This window comes from Falco naumanni, chromosome 1, assembly GCF_017639655.2.
Source record: "Falco naumanni isolate bFalNau1 chromosome 1, bFalNau1.pat, whole genome shotgun sequence".
In the NCBI taxonomy this organism is placed as follows: Eukaryota; Metazoa; Chordata; class Aves; order Falconiformes; family Falconidae; genus Falco; species Falco naumanni.
Window position 1 is genome coordinate 100,982,116 of NC_054054.1, and position 20,483 is coordinate 101,002,598.

A 20,483-nucleotide genomic window follows, 5' to 3' on the forward strand; every position below is an offset into this window, starting at 1 on the left:
CTGCTTGGTTTCCCCCCCCAACCCCTGGCAGGGAGTTCTGTAAATAGGGGGGCCCGGATTGAAGACCCTGGAGGGCTGTATCCAGCCCACTGGCCGTAGTTTGAGGACCCCTGCCTTAGAATGACAGCAGATTTTCTGCTTTAAACCAGGCAAGAATAGTTGAATGCCAACAGCACTGATGCCAGAGCTGCACCACTAACAATGACCATTTCAGAATTCTTGCTACGTAACGCTGTTTAAACAGCACATACAATACTGACAGCCCAGGCCCAAGACATACGTAGGTTCAAACACTCACTTCCAGGTGCTACCTACTGGCATGCTGTCCTATACTTACTTATACATTCCCTCCTGTTTTCATCCTCCTTCAGGATAGCTTCCTTCTGATTGTCCTGGGCTGCCTGGCCGGAGTTCTCCTTGTCACTCGATGGGGAATCACAGGCTCCATCAGATTTCTTTTCTGATGCCTCTTCATCAACTTTCTCCAGGGGATGTATTTTCACAACTTTCACAGGCAACACTTTCTCCTTACCAACCTGCATGGAAATATCGATGAAAACTGAACCCGAGCAAGTGATGTGAACTAATGAGCTTTAACACTAAGAGGAAGGAAAACAAAGCAGCTAAGATGACCTACTAACCACAATGTGGCAAAACACTTAATTGACATCCTCCTTCAGAGAGGCTCATGATCCCTCTCTCATGAAACAATTACAGGATTTCTTTCTACTACTCCTACCTAGAAGTTCTATGCAAATTGCTAAGGAAGAGAGAACTGCCAGTCCACAAATTTTTCCAGCGTTTAATAATGCTGCTTTCTTAGACTAAGGGAAGAATGTGCATGCAAGGTGCAAGCATGCTCTCTCAGCAGCCCCAGCTGAGAGAGTATGTCCTAAACAGATTGCTAACAGAAGACATTTAAAAATTTTCCATTATTTTAAATAACTTTAGGTTTTCTTCATTATTCCCAGTTCTGCATAGAATTTTCTCATTATTAGAGCATTGTTAGAGATTTGTAAGCAGTTGACTTCAAGCTACATTAGTTTAAGACTACTTTCCCCTGGGAAAACCTTAGGCGAAAAGATTACGGAAGATAATTTTTAACTTATTTTAACTATGTATTTTTATATATTTAAATATATACATAGACCACGACACATTTAAGCAGTAAAACAAGTATCTCTACTTCCCCATGCACACAAACAGATCAGTAATTTTTCTGTTGCTATCGGTACGGGTCATCCATGTGCCTCTGCTTCCAGAACCATTTTGCATTCAAAAGCAAGTGCTGTCACTGAGATTCTAAAGAAAATAAATTCTCACCATCTTGCTGATAATGTAAGTGGCTAATCTATTCTTCCCATCTCCTACCTTTACATACCCAAAATTAACTCTGTGCAAAAGCACAGGATAAAATGGAAAACAGATCCTTACCTCAAAGTCACACTCTTCTCCCACTGCAAATTTGGTCATGATCTCCAGCCAAGCTGCATCCACCAACTTTTCCAAAGATACAGTGTTGTGGTGGACTATTTCCAGTACCAGTTTCTCATACCAGATGGGGAACTCCTCCTTCAAGCTGAACAAGCATGTAAGAAGTTTTCAATATTCAGGGAATAAAAGCCAAAATGCAAAGTAGCCTCCCATTTCACAATTCTGGGAACATTAACAGCCAGAACAATGTTTGAGGCAGATGCCACATTAGCATGCAAACATCCAAGGGCTTTTTGCTGCCCATCCCCCCAGCTTCCCCCCCCCCCAGGTGTTAATTGGCATGACAATATAAATTGTACTTGTCCTTCCCAGAAGGAGCACTATAAAGCATTCTGGAAGAGCAGCACTGATGGTGACCCCTTTCTTGCTGGTTATTACTGCCTCTCTATTAGATGTTAAATATATACCAAGACCATGCCATTATTCTGGGGCTTGTTACTTCAAGATTTGTGCTTCCAACAATAACACTACGCTGATGAACATTTAGCATTTCTTTCTCCCCAAACAGACTGCTAACACAGTAAAGAAGACAGCAGCAGGTTTGCACAATCAAATTATCTTTCTAGACCAAAATATTTTGTATGTTTCACCATATCATGATCTTCAAACTTTTTCATTCAAGGAAGAGAAAGGACTGTTACAAATTTACCTGACCAGTTTCCTAAAAGATCAGGTCAGTTAGCTGACAGGAGTACTAAGAAATATATTGCACAAAGGTTTCTGACTAAAAAGTAAAGTTCTTTTCCAGTTACTCTAAGGAGGAAAAATGGAGTATTTTGTTCCAGAACAGCCTGGGAAACTTTTAATCCCATTTCAAAGAAACAAGCCCAAAACCTCATTTCACAGTCTTCCCCCCCCCCCCCCCCCCCCCATTTAGAGAGACTATAGCTAAACTTACTATTGAGAAATCTTGCATTTATATTTCATTTACATTTCTTAATGTTTTCAGAAGCAGTCAACTAACATAACATTTTTAACCAGAAGCAAGTGGCACTAGACCAGTGGTTTTTGAAACAGGATAAGTTTATGAAGCTGGCTCTGCACCCTCTGCTCAAACAACAACACTAGAGAAGAAAGATTGAAGACAGTAGTACTTCAACCTCATAGAAATTAGGACTATTAGCAAATACGTTCATTATTTGTTGCCTTTAAGGATGTGATTAATTTCTCCTTAGGCTAAGGCTATTAAGTCCTGTCAATGAACCAGAAATGTGGATTCTTCATGAAAGAAAGGCAGCAGAAAACTGCACCTCTTAGGCAGTACTGCTGACAATCTCCCCAGTTTAAACCCAGGAAAAAAAAAAAACAGTCACAGAAGTCCAAGTCATCAGTTCACAGAACAGAGAAACATGCCATTTGTCTGGCATAATTCCCATATTTTGGTAATCACAAAGTTAGTTATATATGCTGGTTGAGCCAAGGACTTGCACCTTTGCAGAAAATTCACTACTATGGCACGGGTCATGCTGGATCTCAACCAAGGATTCAGGGCCCATGCCAAGTGCCAGAGGGGAGGTCAGGGAAATGGCAGCCCAGAGGAACACTGGTGGTCTGAAAAGAGTAACGACTCTTGCTTGTTTCCCTTTATTCTTTGTTGTTTCAAGTAGAGCAGATCCCCAGAATCTCCCTCCAAAGTGCTGGTGGTTTTTTTTAGTATAACAATCTATTCCACTGCAGATCTGGAAAAAATAATTACAGCTGTGGACCTGGGTTGATGTGAAACACTTCCAACGGACCCTTTTTACTGTTTTTTTACTTTAGCTCCTTCAAGATTTATTTTTTTCCCCCCCTCTCTGAAAAACTCCCATTATTTAAGGGGCTTTAAAATATGCCAAGTACCATATGCTAAACTATTCTGGTTCAAGTAATACCAAGATTCAGCACTATTCAACTGCACTAGTGATGGCATCAAATTTGGACTTTGTTTTGAACTCCAGAATCCCCAGATCTACTTAGAGCCAGTAAAAAGCTACTTACCTCGCCTCATAAACTAGCAATCGCATATCATTCCCAAGTCCATTCTTCTGCCCCAATGCCTAAAGACAGACACATAGCAATTTCTTCACTGGTACTCACAGCTCAGCAACTTCCTGCTCCTCCTCCCAAGCCTCTTTGTGCGTCAGCTGGCTGCTTCCTGTGCTTTTGCACGTCCATATTCGTTCGCTGTACCTCTCCAAGCGCGCTTCATACTCTCTGTAGAAGTGGCAGCTCAGGAAAACAGGATTTATGCAGTGAAAAGCATAACCACAGTAGCGGAAGACAAATTCAATTAAACCCTTACTAGTGGAGTGCTCAAAGGCTGAAGATCACTACAGTACAGTTGGACCCCGTGTCTACCGTGAAGAAGCTGTGTTAAATCCGATCGGTTTTCAGACCAGGATGCACTGGAGCTTTCTGCAGCTTAAGTGCCCATCCTGTCCAGCACGGGCATACAGAAGGTGCCACAGCACCATCAGCTGAACTGCACACAGGGAATACATACGGCTGAACATTTTGTGGCAGTGCTAAGTTACTTTTCAGCTTTTCCACTCTGATTCATTGGAAAACAGCACAAAATATCACAGGCACACACAGGAGACACAGCATGGACTGCCACTAAATGCTTGACAATAACTGTTGGGAAACTACTAGTACTAATGCCTTAGGGTGGTATAAAACATTAGGTGCAAATTACCAATCTACCCAATATCCCTAATCTTTTGAGCAAAAAAACCCTAAAAGCTTTGAAACTGAAATCACTAGAAAGGCCAGTAGCTTTCCTTTGGCTTCCAACAAGAGCAACCTCCTGCATTAGCACAACATGAGGATCTTTCTCACCAGCTGCATCACCTGCTTCCCATATCACAACCAGCCTCAAGGTTAAGTTATTCTGGCGATTAGGATTAACGGGTGCACAGGCAAGTCACGGCAGTACAGACAGCATTATGAATTAGAGCATTAGCTACTCTGTTGTAAGCATCTGGGGCTGTGCTCTACCCAATTCTGCCTAGGCAGTAATTAACTGTCAGTGTAAACAGATATAAGCTACTTCATACTTTCTATAGATAAAACACGTACAGGCACAATTACTAGAAAAGCTAGCACAGTGTAAACCCATACCAAATTACCCCACTGCAGCCTGCTTAAGTTGCCATATGCTTATTGATGGTAATTTAAGTGGAGAAATTATAAAAGAGGCAAGAAAAGCATCCTTCCCTTTTCCTGCAGCACACTCTCCAGCAGAAAAGTAGAGAACACAAAGCATACTTGCAACAACTACAACAGCTCAGCCCGCTCCAGCACAAGTGCTAATTAGAAGAGTCTCTGTGGGAACAAGCAGATTCTCCACACTCCTGCAAAGGCAGAATCACCAGCCACAGCAAATCGCTCATCATATCCTGCATATGCTTTGTCTTTCAAGACAATTTTAGTGCTTTTTTTTTTTTTTTAATTTCTATTAGGAAGCCAAGTTACAACTCCAGCAAAGATTTTTTGGACATTTCTTCACAGCCCCGAGGTAAAGCGCAACAAGGTACAGAAGTTGCACTGTGGATGTTGATATACAAGTATCTTACAGCCACAGCAACTGCTGCCATGCAAGAACATAAGCCAAGAACAGAGCCATCTCCAGACAAGGCTGCCACTAAGGACAGAATTCCCTCTGCCTGGAGCAGGCCTTAAAAACCAAAAAGAGAAATCCCGTGGTTCCCCAGCTTGCCCTGCTTGTGGAGCCTCCTGCTCATCAGACTGCTCATCTGCTGCAAAGCCATCACCCAACTAAGTTTTGAGCCCTCTGGCCAATTCTTACCCCTCCTTGAGGTTTCAAAGATGCTTAAGTTTCCACAGAAACAAGTAGTGCTAGAGGGCAGAGGCAGGTGAGGCAGTGGCAAGCAGCAACCACAGCCTGCAGAGGAACTCATCTGCACAGCACCGCCGACCAGACCAGAAGTACTATTTTAACAAATTTTTGTAGCAATACTGATCTGGGGGGAATCAAACAAGAAACCTGGAGTCCTCCTTGAATTTACAGCAATTAACCACTTTAATAATGACTAAATTGCAACCATAATACTATGCCTTCCTATGCGTTTCCCACAAAAACAAGAGTTAAAACCAAATTCAGTTCTCACAGACAGGAGCCTAAACATACAAGCAACAGCAGCCTTCAGCTTCATTCAGCAACCCCAGCTTCACTACCCACTAGGCCTTCCCTCTGCACATCCAGGGACATCACCTACATACAAAGGACTCACAGCTGCCACAACACAAGTGCTAAAGGAAAGACACACTTCTTATAGTTGGACTGTATGTCCTGAACCCTTAAACAAATATTTGAGATATGGCTGGGAAATAAACTATGGTCTACTTCACTCCTACATTTATCAACTTTCTTTTCTCTCCATGTGTGAGAACCTCCCTTTCCTTCCAGCCAGGACAGCACATAAATGCCCGTCTCCAGTTGAAAAATAACTGAAAGATAAGCTTTCTTCCCAACACCATTTCCCATGCTGACAGGAAGATCCATGAGAATTTTCACTGATAATTTCCCCCTCCTTGTACACACCTATGAAAACAAGCTTAATCGCACCATATCAGGACACATATTTTTCAGATCAACAGCAAACATAAAAGCAGCAGGTATAGCTATTTCCCTGTCCAGCTCCACTCTGCCTCTCAATTGCAATTTAATTCCAATTACAGCTAGTCAGTTCATCTAACATTGACCCCTAGACACATTCCTTAACCAGTGCTTGAGACTCATGCCCACAGTGCCCACCCTGCCTTTTGTGCTCTGCCACAAGCTCCAAGGCCAGGTTCTGCATTGAAATCCTGGAGCCAGCACAAAGTCAAAATAAAGGAGGATGTTTTTGCAAAGTTGACTATAGCTCAAACTTTCCACTACCCAGACGATATTTGTCCTTTCCACTCAGACTGGAAACTAACCCAAGAAATCTCAGACTGTTCAGCAGGTCTGATTCAGGACTACAAGTGCGGGCTTACTGGTATGCCACAACCAATCCTTCTCCCTACACAGCTAGAGCCGCCATTGCCACAAATTCCCAACACAATAATAAATAACAAACCCTGCATACCAGTTACTTGCGAATAATCCCCAAAAAGCCATGAATAACACACAAATTAAGCAGCTGACTACCCACTGTGTGACAGTTAATACATCACATTTGTTTGCATCACACTGAAGATCACTTAATGCTGAAAGGCAGAATACTAAGTTACAATAAAAGCAAGGGACCCTTCTAAAGAAAAATGTTTAAAAGTAAACAAGCTAACTACTGCACAAGACTACTATTAAGTAGTAATACAAAACCATACAAAACCACTAACTAAAGACAGACAGCAAGCTTTTATATGGGCAGGACAGCAACACAGCTTCCCAAAACCATACACTGATGGTTGCAGGAAAGCTTTGGCTGAAAGAGTCCCCTCCTTGCCAGCCCAGACTGGTCAGTTCTCTGAACCCAGCATCTCTCTTGAGGTGTTAGTGCCGTTTTCCAAACCACAGCCGGCACGGCCCAGCACATGCTGCCACAGTCCCACACACTAATGGAAGAGATTATCTGCTCACCAGGAAACAAATCCAGTGCTTGCTAGACATCAAATGCTCAGTACATGTGCCACAGACCAGGCACAGAGATGACACCAATCAGGCAAAGACCATACCACATGTGAAGCATTTCCCTGACATCTCACACAGAGCAGGTCCTACAGGGCTCTTGCAAGAACGACTCTACCTCCAACTGCCCAGCGATCCACCCATCCCCACACCCACCCAATTAGCAAGGCTCACTCTGAGGCAGACACAAGAAGCCCAAGGCTTTGCCAGGACACAACGGGCTCTACACGGCATGGTTTCTCTTAAAAGGCTTTGGGGGGATTTGGCAGACAAAGGAAACCATGTAAAACTACGAAGAAATATCACACCCAAAGAAACACCTGAGCTCTGATGACGTGTCTATCCATCTGTCTACTGCCGCCAGACTTTCATAGTACATGCCCATGGGGCAGACATCTCTCCTCATATACAGTATCCCAATCTCCAGCTGCAAATCCTCACACACACATAAAAGAGAAAAAAAAAAAAGACTTAAGAACATTTTCTGTCTTTCAAACACCTCACTTGTAGCTGTGCAGTATAAAAATCTGAATACTCTTTAGGGGAAGAGCTGATCAACAGTTTTTCAAGGTGGAAAAAGAAAAGTTCAGGGGATCATATTCTGCAAGGCCTTGGCATAAGCAACATCAAGTACTGCTCTGGGTGAAGACCCCGGTACCTCTTGACACACACCCTCTGTTGGCTGTTCCCACCCACAAAAGCCATTCCTCTGCACTATGCAAGACAAACTGCAGTGACCAAAAAAACCCCAAGTCTTTCTTCAGTAACATCTCCCTTCGACGTACTGACTCATTTGCAATTTTCTGTTCCACTTTTTGCCTAGCTTATACACAGTCAACAAAGCAAGACAGAAACCCAGCATTGCTTAGTTTCTCTTTTTAGCTTCATACCATCTTATCTGCCAAGATGAACTTTCTAGAACATGTTAGGCTGAACACCTCCCACGGCACCCCATGAAGTACTTTCTCCAAAAGAAGAGCATCTCTCTAGAACCTCAGTGCTTGCATTGGTTGCCTCTTTCCTTCTGACCCTGCAGCTAAGTCTCTGGGGATGAAAAACCATTCATTTTCTCCCTTAATGTTAATATCATCCAAGTGTCTGCAGAAACATGCCCTCCCATCTACTCAGGGATCCACAAGAACCATACTAACAGACCGGTACTCTCAGAAGCTGTCCCATAACTCCTCTCTGCTGTTCCTAGAAGGCAGATGAACGTTACAGCCACATCCTCTTTTACAAAAGTAGTAACTAGACTACTCTGCCTTTGATCACTGATTGCTCCTCACAGGAAAGGCAGAACAGGTCTCTGCCTGGTCAGATGGATGACTGAGCTACTTTCAGTTTGCACACACCACAACAGCAGGTTTTTGAGTGCCGGATTAAATGCTTTGATTTAAAATACTGTTAAAAAGCAAGTAGCTAGCACTCTACCCAATCTCATTTTATTGGCCTAAATACATCAGCAATGCCTATCTGCGCTCAGATAGCATTCGAAGAGGAAGAAGTGCCCACCTAACCATTCCTAAAGCCTTTCAGTGGCTGTTCTTCATGCTGAAGTAACAGGACACTCTCCAGTATCGGGGTCCGTGTAAGTTCTGGAGTCCCTTTGTCCTGAGCATCACCTGGATCTCTGAGGTACATTCATTTCCATCTCACTTGCAGTCCTTAATTCCTCAGATTTTGATCATTATAACACAGACAACAAACCAGCCTCCCGCAGCAGCAGTTTGCAGGTACAGGCGCAGTCCTGCCCCTCCAGCCCCTGCGGCCGCACACCCTGTGCCTCCGCCCGCCTGGCCTGTCGCTTCCTGCAGCCCCGGGGCTGTCACACGCCGACTCTCGTGGAATCACTTTTTTTTTTTTTTTAAGCGGTTTTCATGCGAAAGCAGCCCAGAACATACACCCAGAACGAAACCCCTGGTTTTCCACAAGAGCCTGCTTCTGTCACTGTTCTGTCCTCCCGGTGGGAGCCTCCCGTCCCAACGCCCCCCTCCCCGCCGGGCATACCCCGTCAGCGGGCGCCGCACCCCGCAGAACCGGTCCTGCGCTCCCCGGCCGACACCGGCCCGTGCCCGCGGCGCCCGGCAGCCCCGACGGGACCCGCTTCCCCGGCCGCGCTCCCCCCGACCGGAACCGTCTTTTAAACCGCGCCAGGCCCCCGCCAGGCACTAAGCGGCGCCGGGGCCGAGCCCGGCGGCAGCTGAGCCGGGCCCCCCGCCGGAAGCCGGCGCCAGGGCGGCCGAGCGGCCCCGGTCGCCGCGCTTTGTTCCGCCCCGCCGCCCCCCGGGAGGGCCGGGGCTGCTGCAGGGGCCAGTATCGCGGCAGGGCGCTCGGCCCGGGGCCGGCAGCCGCGGCGGGTGACAGCGGCCCCACCAGATCCCTCCCCTCCGGCGCCCCGTCCCCAGGCCAGGCGGATACTCGCGGGTGCGGAAGGCCTCCTGCGTGTGGGGGATGACGAACCGCTCCCCCGGCTCCCCCGGCGGCAGCGGCTTGGCCAGTGGGAAGGGCTTGCGGCCCAGCAGCGGCGCCATGCCGAGACGAGACGGGTTCCCGGCCGGAGCCGGCAGATCCGCACGACGACCCCGGCGGGGACCCGGGCAGGAGGATTGAAAAATGGCGGGAGATTCCCCTCCCCCTCCCGGGCGGGCGGCAAGCCCAGCCGCGCCGCGCGCACCCCAACCTGCCTCCCGCCCCGCAGCGCCCGCCCCCGACGCCCCGGCATCCTACTGGCTGTCGCCGACACTGCCGGCTCCCGATTGGCTACGCCGCCCGCCCATCGCGCCGCCTCGCCCCGCCCGTCGGCGCATCAAGCTGACTTGCACCGCGCGCGAGGTGAAAGGTCACGTTATGTAAGTGGCGGGGAGCGAAGCGCCATTTTGTGGCCCCGTTACCCGCCCGCCCCCGCCCTGCGGCGGCCAATCGCGGCGCGGCCCTACCTCCCCCGCCCATCCGGGTACCGTGGCGGCGCCGCGCGCCGGGCTTTGTCCTCGCGCTCCGTTCGTGCCGCCCACTGCACCTTAAAGGGGCAGGGGCGCGCGGGGCATTGTGGGGCTGTGGGGGGCTCGCGGCTGCCCGTCCCCCCGCCCTCCCCCCGGCGAGCGCCCGGGGCCGCTCGGTGCCCCCGCCGCGGTGGCCGGCCCGGCCCCGCACCCCCCCCTCGGCCTCTCGGCCTGGGGCTGCCCTGCGTGCCGCGGGCAGGCGAAGCGGCGGCTCCGGCGGCCGGGCCTGGGGCGGGTGAGGGGGGTGTGCCGCGGCCGCCTGTGCGACCCGGGCCTGTCCCCGCGGCTCCGGCCTGCAGTGGACCGACGGCAGCCGGCACGGGGCCGGAGAGGGCTCCGGGGGACCGGCGCGGAGGCGGCTGGGGACACCTCGTGATCCTATGAGCGCGGCAGGCGCCGGGCCTGCTGCCGGTGGCGGGCCGGACGCCCGGCGTGCTGCAGCCCCAGGAGGAGAGGCCAAGCACGGAGAGTTGCTGCTTTGGTGTTTTTGTCTCTGTGTGTAGGGGATCCGTTGGGTTTTTTATAAGGAACGGCGTATACAGAGTTTTTGTGTCGTTAGTGTTTCCCAGGGATTGGAGAGGCAGTAGCTCAGGCACTGCTTGCCGAAAGCAGTCAGAGCAAAAATCCAAGCGCAGCAGTGCTGCCTCCAACCCATTCCTCAGTGAGGTGGAAGGCAGATTTGTGTATTGGAGTACCCTACTGATCTGCTTTGTGGCACTTGGGAATAGTTCTGCTTTTTATAGCCCTGCTGTGGCTGCTTTAGGGTGGAAAGAAGCAGCTGTGACAACTACTTGGAGCTGTGTGGGATAAATTAAAGTCCTCAAACTACCCATAAAGTTAGGTACAGCCGTTGTACAACCTGGAGTATAAAAGTTATATCCTCCCATTAAGAATCGCCACTGAAAAAGTATGACTGCATAAAATGTCAATGTAGGAATTACTAGTTTACCCCAAAGGCTTCATCTAGGACTGAAGAGAGCAGGTAATAACCGCAAATGTCCCCCCTCTACCCTGCCAGCCATCGGTGAAAGCACACAGAGATGTACCTGCTCCTAGGGATTCACTAGCAGCTGGAGCTCTACCAAGCTCTGAAGTGTGGAACCTCTCAGTCTCCTCCAGCCAATAAAGTCTTAGTCTCTATGGCTTGGTGTTGGGCCACCTGGCTAGCCAAGCTGCTTTCTCTTAAGCATGTGGGAAAGATAGGGAAAATGCATGAAAAATGTGGTAAAGTAGGGTGCAGCTTCACTGAAGGATAATCTAGTTCTTTTCAAAAGTCACCTAACTTCCAGAGCAGTATGTATGAATGATGAGGTAGGTAAGAGTCTCACTACATAGAAGATGACAATTTATCAGAGGGGAAGTCAGGGTGGAGAAAAGTTCAGAAGGAACTGGTTTTAAACAACTTAACTCTGTTCACATAGCGTACAAGGTTGGGAGAGGCTGCGAGTACAGAGAAGGGTCAGGTACAGGACAATTGGGGGGGAATTTCATTCAGAAGAAAAAACAGTGCAGAGTACAAACGTGTGTACTGAAGAAGTTTCTAAGCTGAAAGTTCCTTAGCTGGAAATGCCAGGAAGAGGAAAATCCACGTCGCCTCTGCAGGATGACGGCACAGCTAGGGGCCATTAATGTGATCTGGCCATTACAAAGCCAAATACAGGCTGGACATATTGGTGCAGCATTTCTGTGTGGCGGTGCGTGCTGCACTGCTGCTTTTGTCTCCAGAGCCCTGTTCTTGCTGCCAGGCCCGTGAGCAATGCAGTCAGGCTGGGCTGGGTACAGAGAGTAGTTCAGAGGAGCAAGAAGCCAACCTGACAGGAGGAAACTAAAACAGCGGGGCTGGAAGTTTGCCAAATGCTGCAGCATTTAGGTATGGTCAGAGGGTATGAAAGTCCCAGCCTAGGTGACCCTACCTATGTTTAAATCCAGAGGTCACACAGTTGAACACCCGAGCAGCTCCCCTGTATAATTCAGCCAAGATAATTCAACACCATCCTAGTTATCTGCACGGTTCCTCCTGCCGCAGCTGCCTGCCGAGTGCAGCAGGCGAGTGCCGCAGCCCTTGCTTGCCGCTATCGTCTCTGCCTGGTCCTGCTGTCGGCTGGCTTCCTTCCTGCTGCTGTAGCTGTTGCACCGCGGCTGCCACTGCTGCACCTACTCCCTCCATGCGCAGCGGTGGTTTTGCCCCTGATGGGTGCTGTATTTTCTCTCTGTGACCCGCTCCTGGACTGTAGCATAGGGGCTGACGAGCGTCCTGCCTGAGGACGGTTCCACGCAGAGCGCGAGGCATTACAGGCCTGAGAGCTGATCTGGAGAGAAGCCTCAGGGATTCCCCTGGAGACAAAGTGCCTGCTTCCTAACACTGCCAATTGCTTTAAAAAGAGCTGAAGCTGGGCCAAGAGAAAAATAAGTGAATTCTAAGACCTAAAAAGAGCTTTTGCTTTTTCCATTTATCTTAAATGACACAAGGACAGACTCTATATCCCTGGCTTTCAGTCCAACAGAGGCATTCCGTTCTTGCATGATTTCTGCTTCTGAAGTCCTCATTTCCAAGCAGGTTACTAGAAAGAGGAGTCCTTTCCTCAGGAGGAGTGGGCAGACGTGACGTGCAGGGCAAACGCATCGCTCAGCTGTGAGCAGCTACTCTCTCTTCTGCTGTATGGGGTTGATAGCTCAGCAACTGTCATATATCAGGTACACACAGAGCACGTCCACTTGCCAGCACATCTGCGCTGCCGGAGTGGTGCAGTTAACGTTGGGTTTAAAATGTCAGGCTCCTTATCTTTTGTTTATTTAACATGCTGAGCCAGAGCTGCAATGTGATCTCACTGCCGCAGCCCACGGGCTGTGGACGTTGTTGGCCTGAATGGATTTAGCAAGGTGTTTCTACACAGCTGCTGCTCTAAGATTGACTTTGGTTCTGGTTTTCCCGTCTTGTTTGGCAGCGACCCTGCGAGTCCCCCAGGAATGGGAGTGCTGGTGACTGCTGCTCTCAGCCTGCAAAGCCTGGTTTCTAATTGAAAGCTGGTTTCCATCTCAGCCAGTTTTTCAGTAGGTAAGTGTTTATCTCCAACACTTCATGTTCCAGCTGGCAGAAAATATATGATAAATACACATATGTATTCCAGACATTTTATTCCCTAGACTTCTGCACTCTGGCCCAGCCTGGAGCCTTAACTAACCCACTGCAGATTTCCAGAGTACCTTCCACTGGAGGCTGAGCTCCTTCCTCTGTGCTGAAGAAATGATGCTGTGCCCTGCAACACACTTTCAGGCAGAAAAGGAAATGCAGTGTGCTGAAGGGCTGTGCCCTGCTGACTCACAAGCACATCTCCTGGGTATGTATGTGCTCAGCCTCTCAGCTCAAGCAGTAAAGTTTATTCTGGGCCCATTTCCTTTCTGAGAGCAATTTCAACTTTCATAAGGCCATCAAGCCAAGTGTCCTCTTCTTTTCAAGGACAACACCACCTTGCGCACATCTGTACAATAAAGCGGTGGATGGCATCTGTGCAGGGTTCAAGGAACAGCCACCCCCTCAAAGGAGCTTCAAAACCCATGTGTTAGTAGATGTTATCACATCTCTAAGAGCCTGTGACATGTTTGCAGTCTTCTAGGTGCAAGAGTGCACCCAGCCGTTTTGCTGCATTGCAGAGTCTTCCCAGTTTCTGTTGCTGTAAAACAGTTCTTCTTCTCCTGATCCCTGCAGTGCCAGTTCCCTGCTTCCACCGCTGAAATGAAGATACACCATTTCCTGTGTGTGCTCCACAGGGTATGCTTAGCAGGTGTTTTAGCTCCTCACTCACTCGAAAAAGCTTTGAAATTGCATTTTATTCCCATGTGAAATCACACTGACAGTTCTCCTGTATTTTTGGTGCACTCTGCGAAGTGACCTTCCTCAACCTCTTCACATCCCTGAAGCCAAGGCATAAGCAGAGCTTGTGGTTGTTCTTTTTCCATATTTGAGTAACCTGCCAAAACACCCATTTCTTTCAAAATTTTGCTCAGTAAAATGATTCTTAGTAATCAAGAATTTTCCTTTTCCAGTTGAAGCCCTTTCACATGTACTTTCCAAGGTTACAAAACTCAAACTGTCCTCTAGGATGGTGTTTGAAATCTCTGACCCTTCTCTTAGGACAAAGGCTTAGCAGCAGGGAGAAGAAGTCTTCTACCTGTCCACAACTTCAGTAATTCCACTGTTGCTTCTAAAATCGGCTGTGGTGGCAGAAAACCTTTTGGAGACCAGAGCCAGGAGCCCTGTAATCCTGCTGTATTGACCCAGGTATATGGGAGCTGGTACAAATTCAGACCCTACTGGCTCCAGGTCTCTGGATAACAGACTGCTGCTGCACCTTCCCGTGTGCCTTCTCAGCCCCAAAACTTGTGGTGCAGCGCTGCTGCTTATGCTGCTGTACTGCTACAGACAGCAATTTGCAGCATTAGTCAGGCAGAGCCCTGAGGAGCAGGGGGATCTTTGCCAGCCCTCCACTCCAACCTGGTAATGATGGGGTCCAGGCAGACACTTCAAGGAAGAAGAACCCTGTCACCTGAATCCTGTCCCTCCAAGGCAGCATCAAAGTGAGTCAGTAGAATGGGGACTTGGGGGACCCATTGCTATTTATGAGCTTCTATAAATGATGTTACATGCTTCTCAGCTCAGAAGAAAGCCTTTGATAGGCAAGAAACTATTCCTACTGGTGTAACAGCTGGCAAGGGAGGGCAGAAGCCATGTGCAGCACAGAGAATCCTTCAGCTAAAGGTATTTGGAGGCTCAGAAGTTCTCATGGAAATTATAACATCTCATTGCCCTGTTCTTGTGCTTCTCTAGAGATTCAGGGCAGCTATCACAGAGATGGTGCTGGGCTAAACAGACCCTTGATCTGATTTAGTTCAGCTGTTCTTATGTCTGAAGGGGCCAGGCAATGACTTAAGGGAAGTGCCCTTCATTAGTAGTGTATATACACCCTCTGCCTTCCGGCTGCGCAAAAGACCCAGTGCTAGAGTGATACTGGACTGCTGTCTTGTGCCCATCTTCCCTTCTCTTCCCCTGTTATTCCCTCATGATCCATACTCCGCTGCACACCCCAGATGCATTGGGGTCTTCCAACTCTTCCTATCCTTCTCCACACCTGGATGCTTCTGCTTTAGCACTTCCAATGCTTGCCAGACAGCTTTCACGATGGCCGTTTTCCCCTGTGAGTGGCCAGGATCAAGGATCTCCACCCCCAGATCCACCTTCCTCACGCCCACCTCCTCTGGCAAGCCCTGCTTGCTGCTCTCTTTCCTCCTCTCCCAGGGCTGCTCAGAGGTGACACCCTGAAGCAGGGTTCTGCACCAGCCTCCAGGCACCTGCTTCCCTTCTGGGCTGTATGATGGCATCCTCTGAGGCAGTAGGGGCTTGGTGGCTGTACTTCACTTCTTTCAAGACCTTTCACAGCTCAGCCTGCCTGTCCTGGCAAGAGGCTTGGCACAGGAAGAAGATGGGTTTGGAAATGAGAAGATACCATAGGCAAACCAAGGGCATGAAGTCTGAAGGTGAAGAAAAAGGCATCTTGTCCTCGGCACAGACCTGGGTGGCTGTCTGTGGTGGGCAGCAGCTGTGCCTGGACTCTGTTGAGGACCAGTGCCATGGAAATGGCACTAGGTTGCCATTCTTGGCCTGACAAAAGCCAAAATGTTTTATTCTGGTCATTCACAGGAGGGCCACGTGGGAAACAGCACACCATGGCAGGTTCATATTTCATGCAGAAGTGACCCCGAACCTGTGAAATCCATGAGCAGTTCTTAATACACATAGAGACAGACCTACACCTCCAGTTACTGCTTCAGCTTTTGCATCATCTAACCTTTGTTTAGTGTGCCCTAAGTTGTGTTATAAAGAAGTGAAGGAAGATCCATCCAGTGTGTGTCCTTTGGCAGCAAGTGGGCCAGGCAGTTCCAACAGTCCTGCTCCTGGGGAGGACAGAGAAGGGAATCCAGGATTTCGGACAAGGACTGTGGGTTAAGACAGCTGAGCATTGTATGTTCTGCAGCGACATGGGATTTGTTATCTGAGGGTCACAAAGCCCATAGTGAGAGTATATCCTGAAGAGGCCCACATTTTGGTGTGCTAAAAATCCATGTGCCTTACTGGAAAAAGTGGCACCTGCTGGGTGATGTGGGTTTTCCTCTCTTGGTCAGAGATAGCTTTACGCCAGCTCAGCTATGTCACCTGCAAGCTAGCGGGGAGAGGTTGCAAGGCTTAATATGCAGAAGCATATTTAGGGCTGTCGGTGACTTGCATTCTGGTTCTCAACTCCTGTGGACCCTGAGCAGACTTGTTCTGGTGTCCTTCCTGAGTGACAACCCTGCATCGCTGGTTTTCTGCTGCCAGAGCCTCAGGGCTTTGGGAGGTACCAACTGCTGCGTGGCAGGAATTGCACTTTGCTACAACCCTGCCGTAGCTAAAACTTGACCGTGAGTGGGAAAAAAGCAGGTTTTGTGCTGTTTGTACTATCACTTCCCAGGGGAGGTGCCCTACAGCCCCTGCGAGCTCACTGCATTTCTCTTCCTGTTTCCAAACTCCACGGTGCAGCAATGCTGGCTGGAAGTGGCCAGCACCCGTTACACTTGGGCTGGTACTTTTTCTGACCTTTGGCATTTTTCTGTGGATGTGCTGAGAAGCTCCCCTGGCACATCACCTGGCAGACAGGCGTGTTTCTTACCCGGCTCTTCTTGCTCCCTGCCAGTCTTCAGCATGGCAGGGCTGGCTTGTACTGCTGATGCTCTGCAGTTTTGCAGCCAGCACCATTAATCTGCAGGTCTCCAAGCCCTTGACAGCTATTGAATTAATTAAAATTTGCACTCTCCCTTTGGACAGAATGAACTAAAACCCATTTCAGTTTGATGGAGATCTCTTCAGTGGTGCTCACTTACAGCCCAGTTCTCAGGAACACAAAGGCCTTTTCCCATCACTTTAACAGATGAAAGGACCCTAGAGTGTATGTAACCTTCCCTGGCTGTAATGCAGAAGATGATTAATCAGATATATTACTGTTTTAAACTGCTGTGGGCACTCCCTCATTGAGTTTTCCCATCTCTTTTCTCATGCTGTGCCCCCAGGCCTCAGCTGTAACCCAAGATATCGTAAGATGCCAATTTTATATTCCTACAACATATATTCCTACAACATATATACAACATGTATAACAGAAAACTTTTATCAGTCCTTAAACATAAATATGCAAATTTTGTGTTTGCTGAGTCTTCATATCTCTGTGGAAAGTATCTCTGTTGAGAAACAGGAGCGGCTGATTTTGGTATTTTCATGGTTTTCCCAGTCACTTGTGGTCCTCAGTGATCCCTTTTATCTATAAATTGTGTATTGTTTAAATCCTGAAGCTGTTCCAAAATGGGGTTGAAGCTTATTAAGAAATCTAATTTACTTCGATATAATTTAGAACAACTCATAAAAGCCATCCCAAAGTGTCCCATCTCCAGCTCTGGGAGCTATGGTCCACTTTTGTCCACGTCACTCTTCCAGCCCCTGTCCCTCTGCTCTTTGGCCTTTTCCACTTGCTGTCTGCAAGGCACATATACATTCGCAATATCCGCTTGCACCAGGTGCTGTGTGCCCAGGGGGGGTTGGCACAAGTGGATTTACAAACTGGAACCAGTTCTGCTCCTGGGTGACAGAGCCAATGGTGTCATTCATTTCTGTAGCAAACATAAGAGTATCTCAATCTTGCCTTTACTATTTACCAGATTGTAGATGTGATTACTAGATTATTATCAGATATTTACCAGATTGCTTTATTAGAAGAAGGAACACATCATTTCTGCTGAGAGTAATAAAAGCATGTAACTTCACAGGGCATTTGTTTGAGTTGTTTGTAATCTTGGAAGCATAGAGGTTTGTGCTTTGAGTATCTCTGTGATGCAGCAGTTAGCACACAGAACATGGTGTCTGTTGGCATATGGAAATCAACTGTATTTTCCGCAGCATTTTAAATGACTGCTTAACAGGCAAGAGATAATGCTAATACCATAACATAAGGATAAAGTTAATTAACAGAGTAAGAGTGCCTACCAATGGATGCAGCTACAAATGCATCCCTCTCTCTCCATATGATGCAGTGCATGGATCCGACAGTATGCTTAGAGAGAAGAGAAGATATTTTCCTGATAACAGAAATCAGCTGCACCCTGAATGCTTCTTTCAAGGTGCTGGGAAGAGCTGGGGTGTTTGGGTGACTGCCAGACCTTCCTTGACCATGGGTGTTGAGGAGCACAAAGCTCATCTCACGTTATTTTCCTGTGCAAGTGCCATGTTGTACAGCAAGGAATGACTTCACAGGGTCACATAATAGGAGAAATGCAGTCACAGAGTGGGTATGGAACTGGCTTCTCTGACATTCTCTACAGGGCTGCTAGACACAGTCTCTCTTTCCACTGCATTGCTACACTTGGTATCTTTAACTTGGCTTCTTCGTTTGAACTAGATTTGGGCTTGTCCTTCCTACATGAAAAGGCACATCAGTGTCCTGCTGTGCTTGGCTTAGTCTTAGCCCAGTCACCTCCAGGACTGTTCACACAATGAGAGCCTCCTTGTCTGCTCCTGTGGTGCATCCTCTGCTTGGCTGTGTCCCAGCAAATGCCCTTCCTTGACCCTCACTTCTCAGGCAGTTCCTGCAACCCGCCGTGGTGCTGCCAGAAACACGTGCCCCTCCTGCCTGCTGCGTGGCAGGGGCAGCACCCACCTGGTTCCTGCCGTCACCCCACCCTGCTGGGCAAGCAGGGATGCTGGGGAGCACATGGCGGTTCTAAACATGTCTCCATAATTTTTCTACTTCAAGTAAATGTCTTCTCCTAATTTCTGCACACATATATAGCTCACAAAATTAATGTTGATGTTTCTAAAGCTCTGTTATGGTCACACTCATTCTTATTTACTGCTGCTAGCAGAACGGAGATTTAATGCTGTAAATCTCGTGGTGAGTTTAAGAATGGCTGTTGAGGATTTCCATTACTTCTGCAAGGTGCTATAGGAGTCATTTTCAAAGCACAGGCAGTTCACAGCGAATGAAAAAGGATTGCCTGGTGCTTCCCATAAAGCTTGGCTTCATTACGTGTCATTCTGTCATACCCTAAACTGCTTGGGCTGAAGTTCCCCGTAGTTTATGCCTGCCTCTCTGGGCTGTGGGGGAAGGTGGGGAGGAGGCGCAAAACTGGAGTGTGATGAAACAAGAAGGGATTTGGGATTTTGGGGGGCAGGTGCAGATCTGGGGAGCAGAATAATCTGGGGAAGAAGTGCTTGGCTGAAAGGCAGAGGTGCGTCACCGTGGCCCTACTGCAGGCTCAGACACTGTGGGCAGCTGGGGAGTGACAGCAGGCAGGGGGCCAGCAGCATGAGGCCAGTGCTTGGGCAGGGGATAGCACCAGGGGAGCCAGAGGCAGGGCAGGGGGCTGAGGGAGCAGGACGCATGGGGAGGGATGGGAGGATGAGCCGCCTGTGTCCCCTGCATCCAGCATGGGGCCATGTGCATGTTCCTCAGTGGCAAAGCTCTGGGCTCGCCGCGGGGCTCTGAGGCACAGCGACCCTCTGGTCTCGGTGCAGGGTCGTCTGGTGAAAATCTGGTTTCACCCATATTTTTCAGGCTGTGAAAGGGTGTGCAAGAAACTGCACCAAAGGAACCGTGAGGTGGTGAAAGGTGTCTGTTCAGGTCCAGTTGGCTCTCTAGGGACTTACAGTACACGAAAGCTTGCTAAGTCGTGCATTAGAGCAAGAAGACTTGATTCAGTGGTGGGAACCGTGCTCTGCCTAGTGCACGGGTTAAACACATGCTGCCCACAGAGCTGTTAATTGACCCTGGAGCTCATACTGCAGCTGCTTTTGAGGTACCCAAAGGTTGGGTTCCTCTTCATGGGCAGTACCTGCCACTGCAGCAGCCCCTCAGCCACGTGGCCTGAGTTATTTATTCCAGGATGGTTTTCTGGGGCTGTTGCACACCGAGTTTCCCAGCTGTCCAGGAGATGGCAGTCCTGCATTTGGACCAGAGATTTCTGGAAGGGTGGTTTGAGGCTTGCAAGGAAACCCAAGTCACAGGCTGTATGTTTGGCTCTGTTGTGGAACGAGCAGGCTACGTTTGCAGGGACTGACGATCTGTCCTGTTCTGTGAGGTACCAAAACTGGGGTGGTGAGCCATCAGCGATGAGGGCAGTCTGTGCTCAGCAGGCAAATGTTCCTGGGTATGTATTAATGGTGCAAACCTCAGCAATGGGATGGTGTCGCTGTCAAGGAATTATTACCACAGATGACCTAGAGATGCGAGGTCCATGTGGCTTCAACTCCTCCGGTGTGAAGGCCTTAATCACAGCCAGATGGAAGCGTCCTTGGGAGG

The 20,483-nt window shown here is 48.7% G+C and overlaps 1 protein-coding gene across 7 annotated transcripts in view; it reads right to left on the reverse strand.

Moving 5' to 3' along the window:
* BAZ1B (bromodomain adjacent to zinc finger domain 1B) overlaps positions 1-9,798 on the reverse strand; it is a 50,465-nt gene extending 40,667 nt beyond the window's left edge. For 3 of the 7 annotated variants that reach the window (XM_040612912.1, XM_040612952.1, XM_040612943.1), the window contains exons 1-4: positions 9,527-9,797; positions 3,571-3,687; positions 1,435-1,579; positions 338-536 (exon numbers count right to left, since the gene is read on the reverse strand). In XM_040612912.1, coding sequence (XP_040468846.1) covers positions 338-536; positions 1,435-1,579; positions 3,571-3,687; positions 9,527-9,639 — 574 coding nt within the window. In that variant the 5' untranslated portion in view covers positions 9,640-9,797. The other 4 variants (XM_040612924.1, XM_040612960.1, XM_040612921.1 and 1 more) reach the window with 3 other exon arrangements.
* Between the last annotated feature and the right edge of the window lie 10,685 nt (positions 9,799-20,483).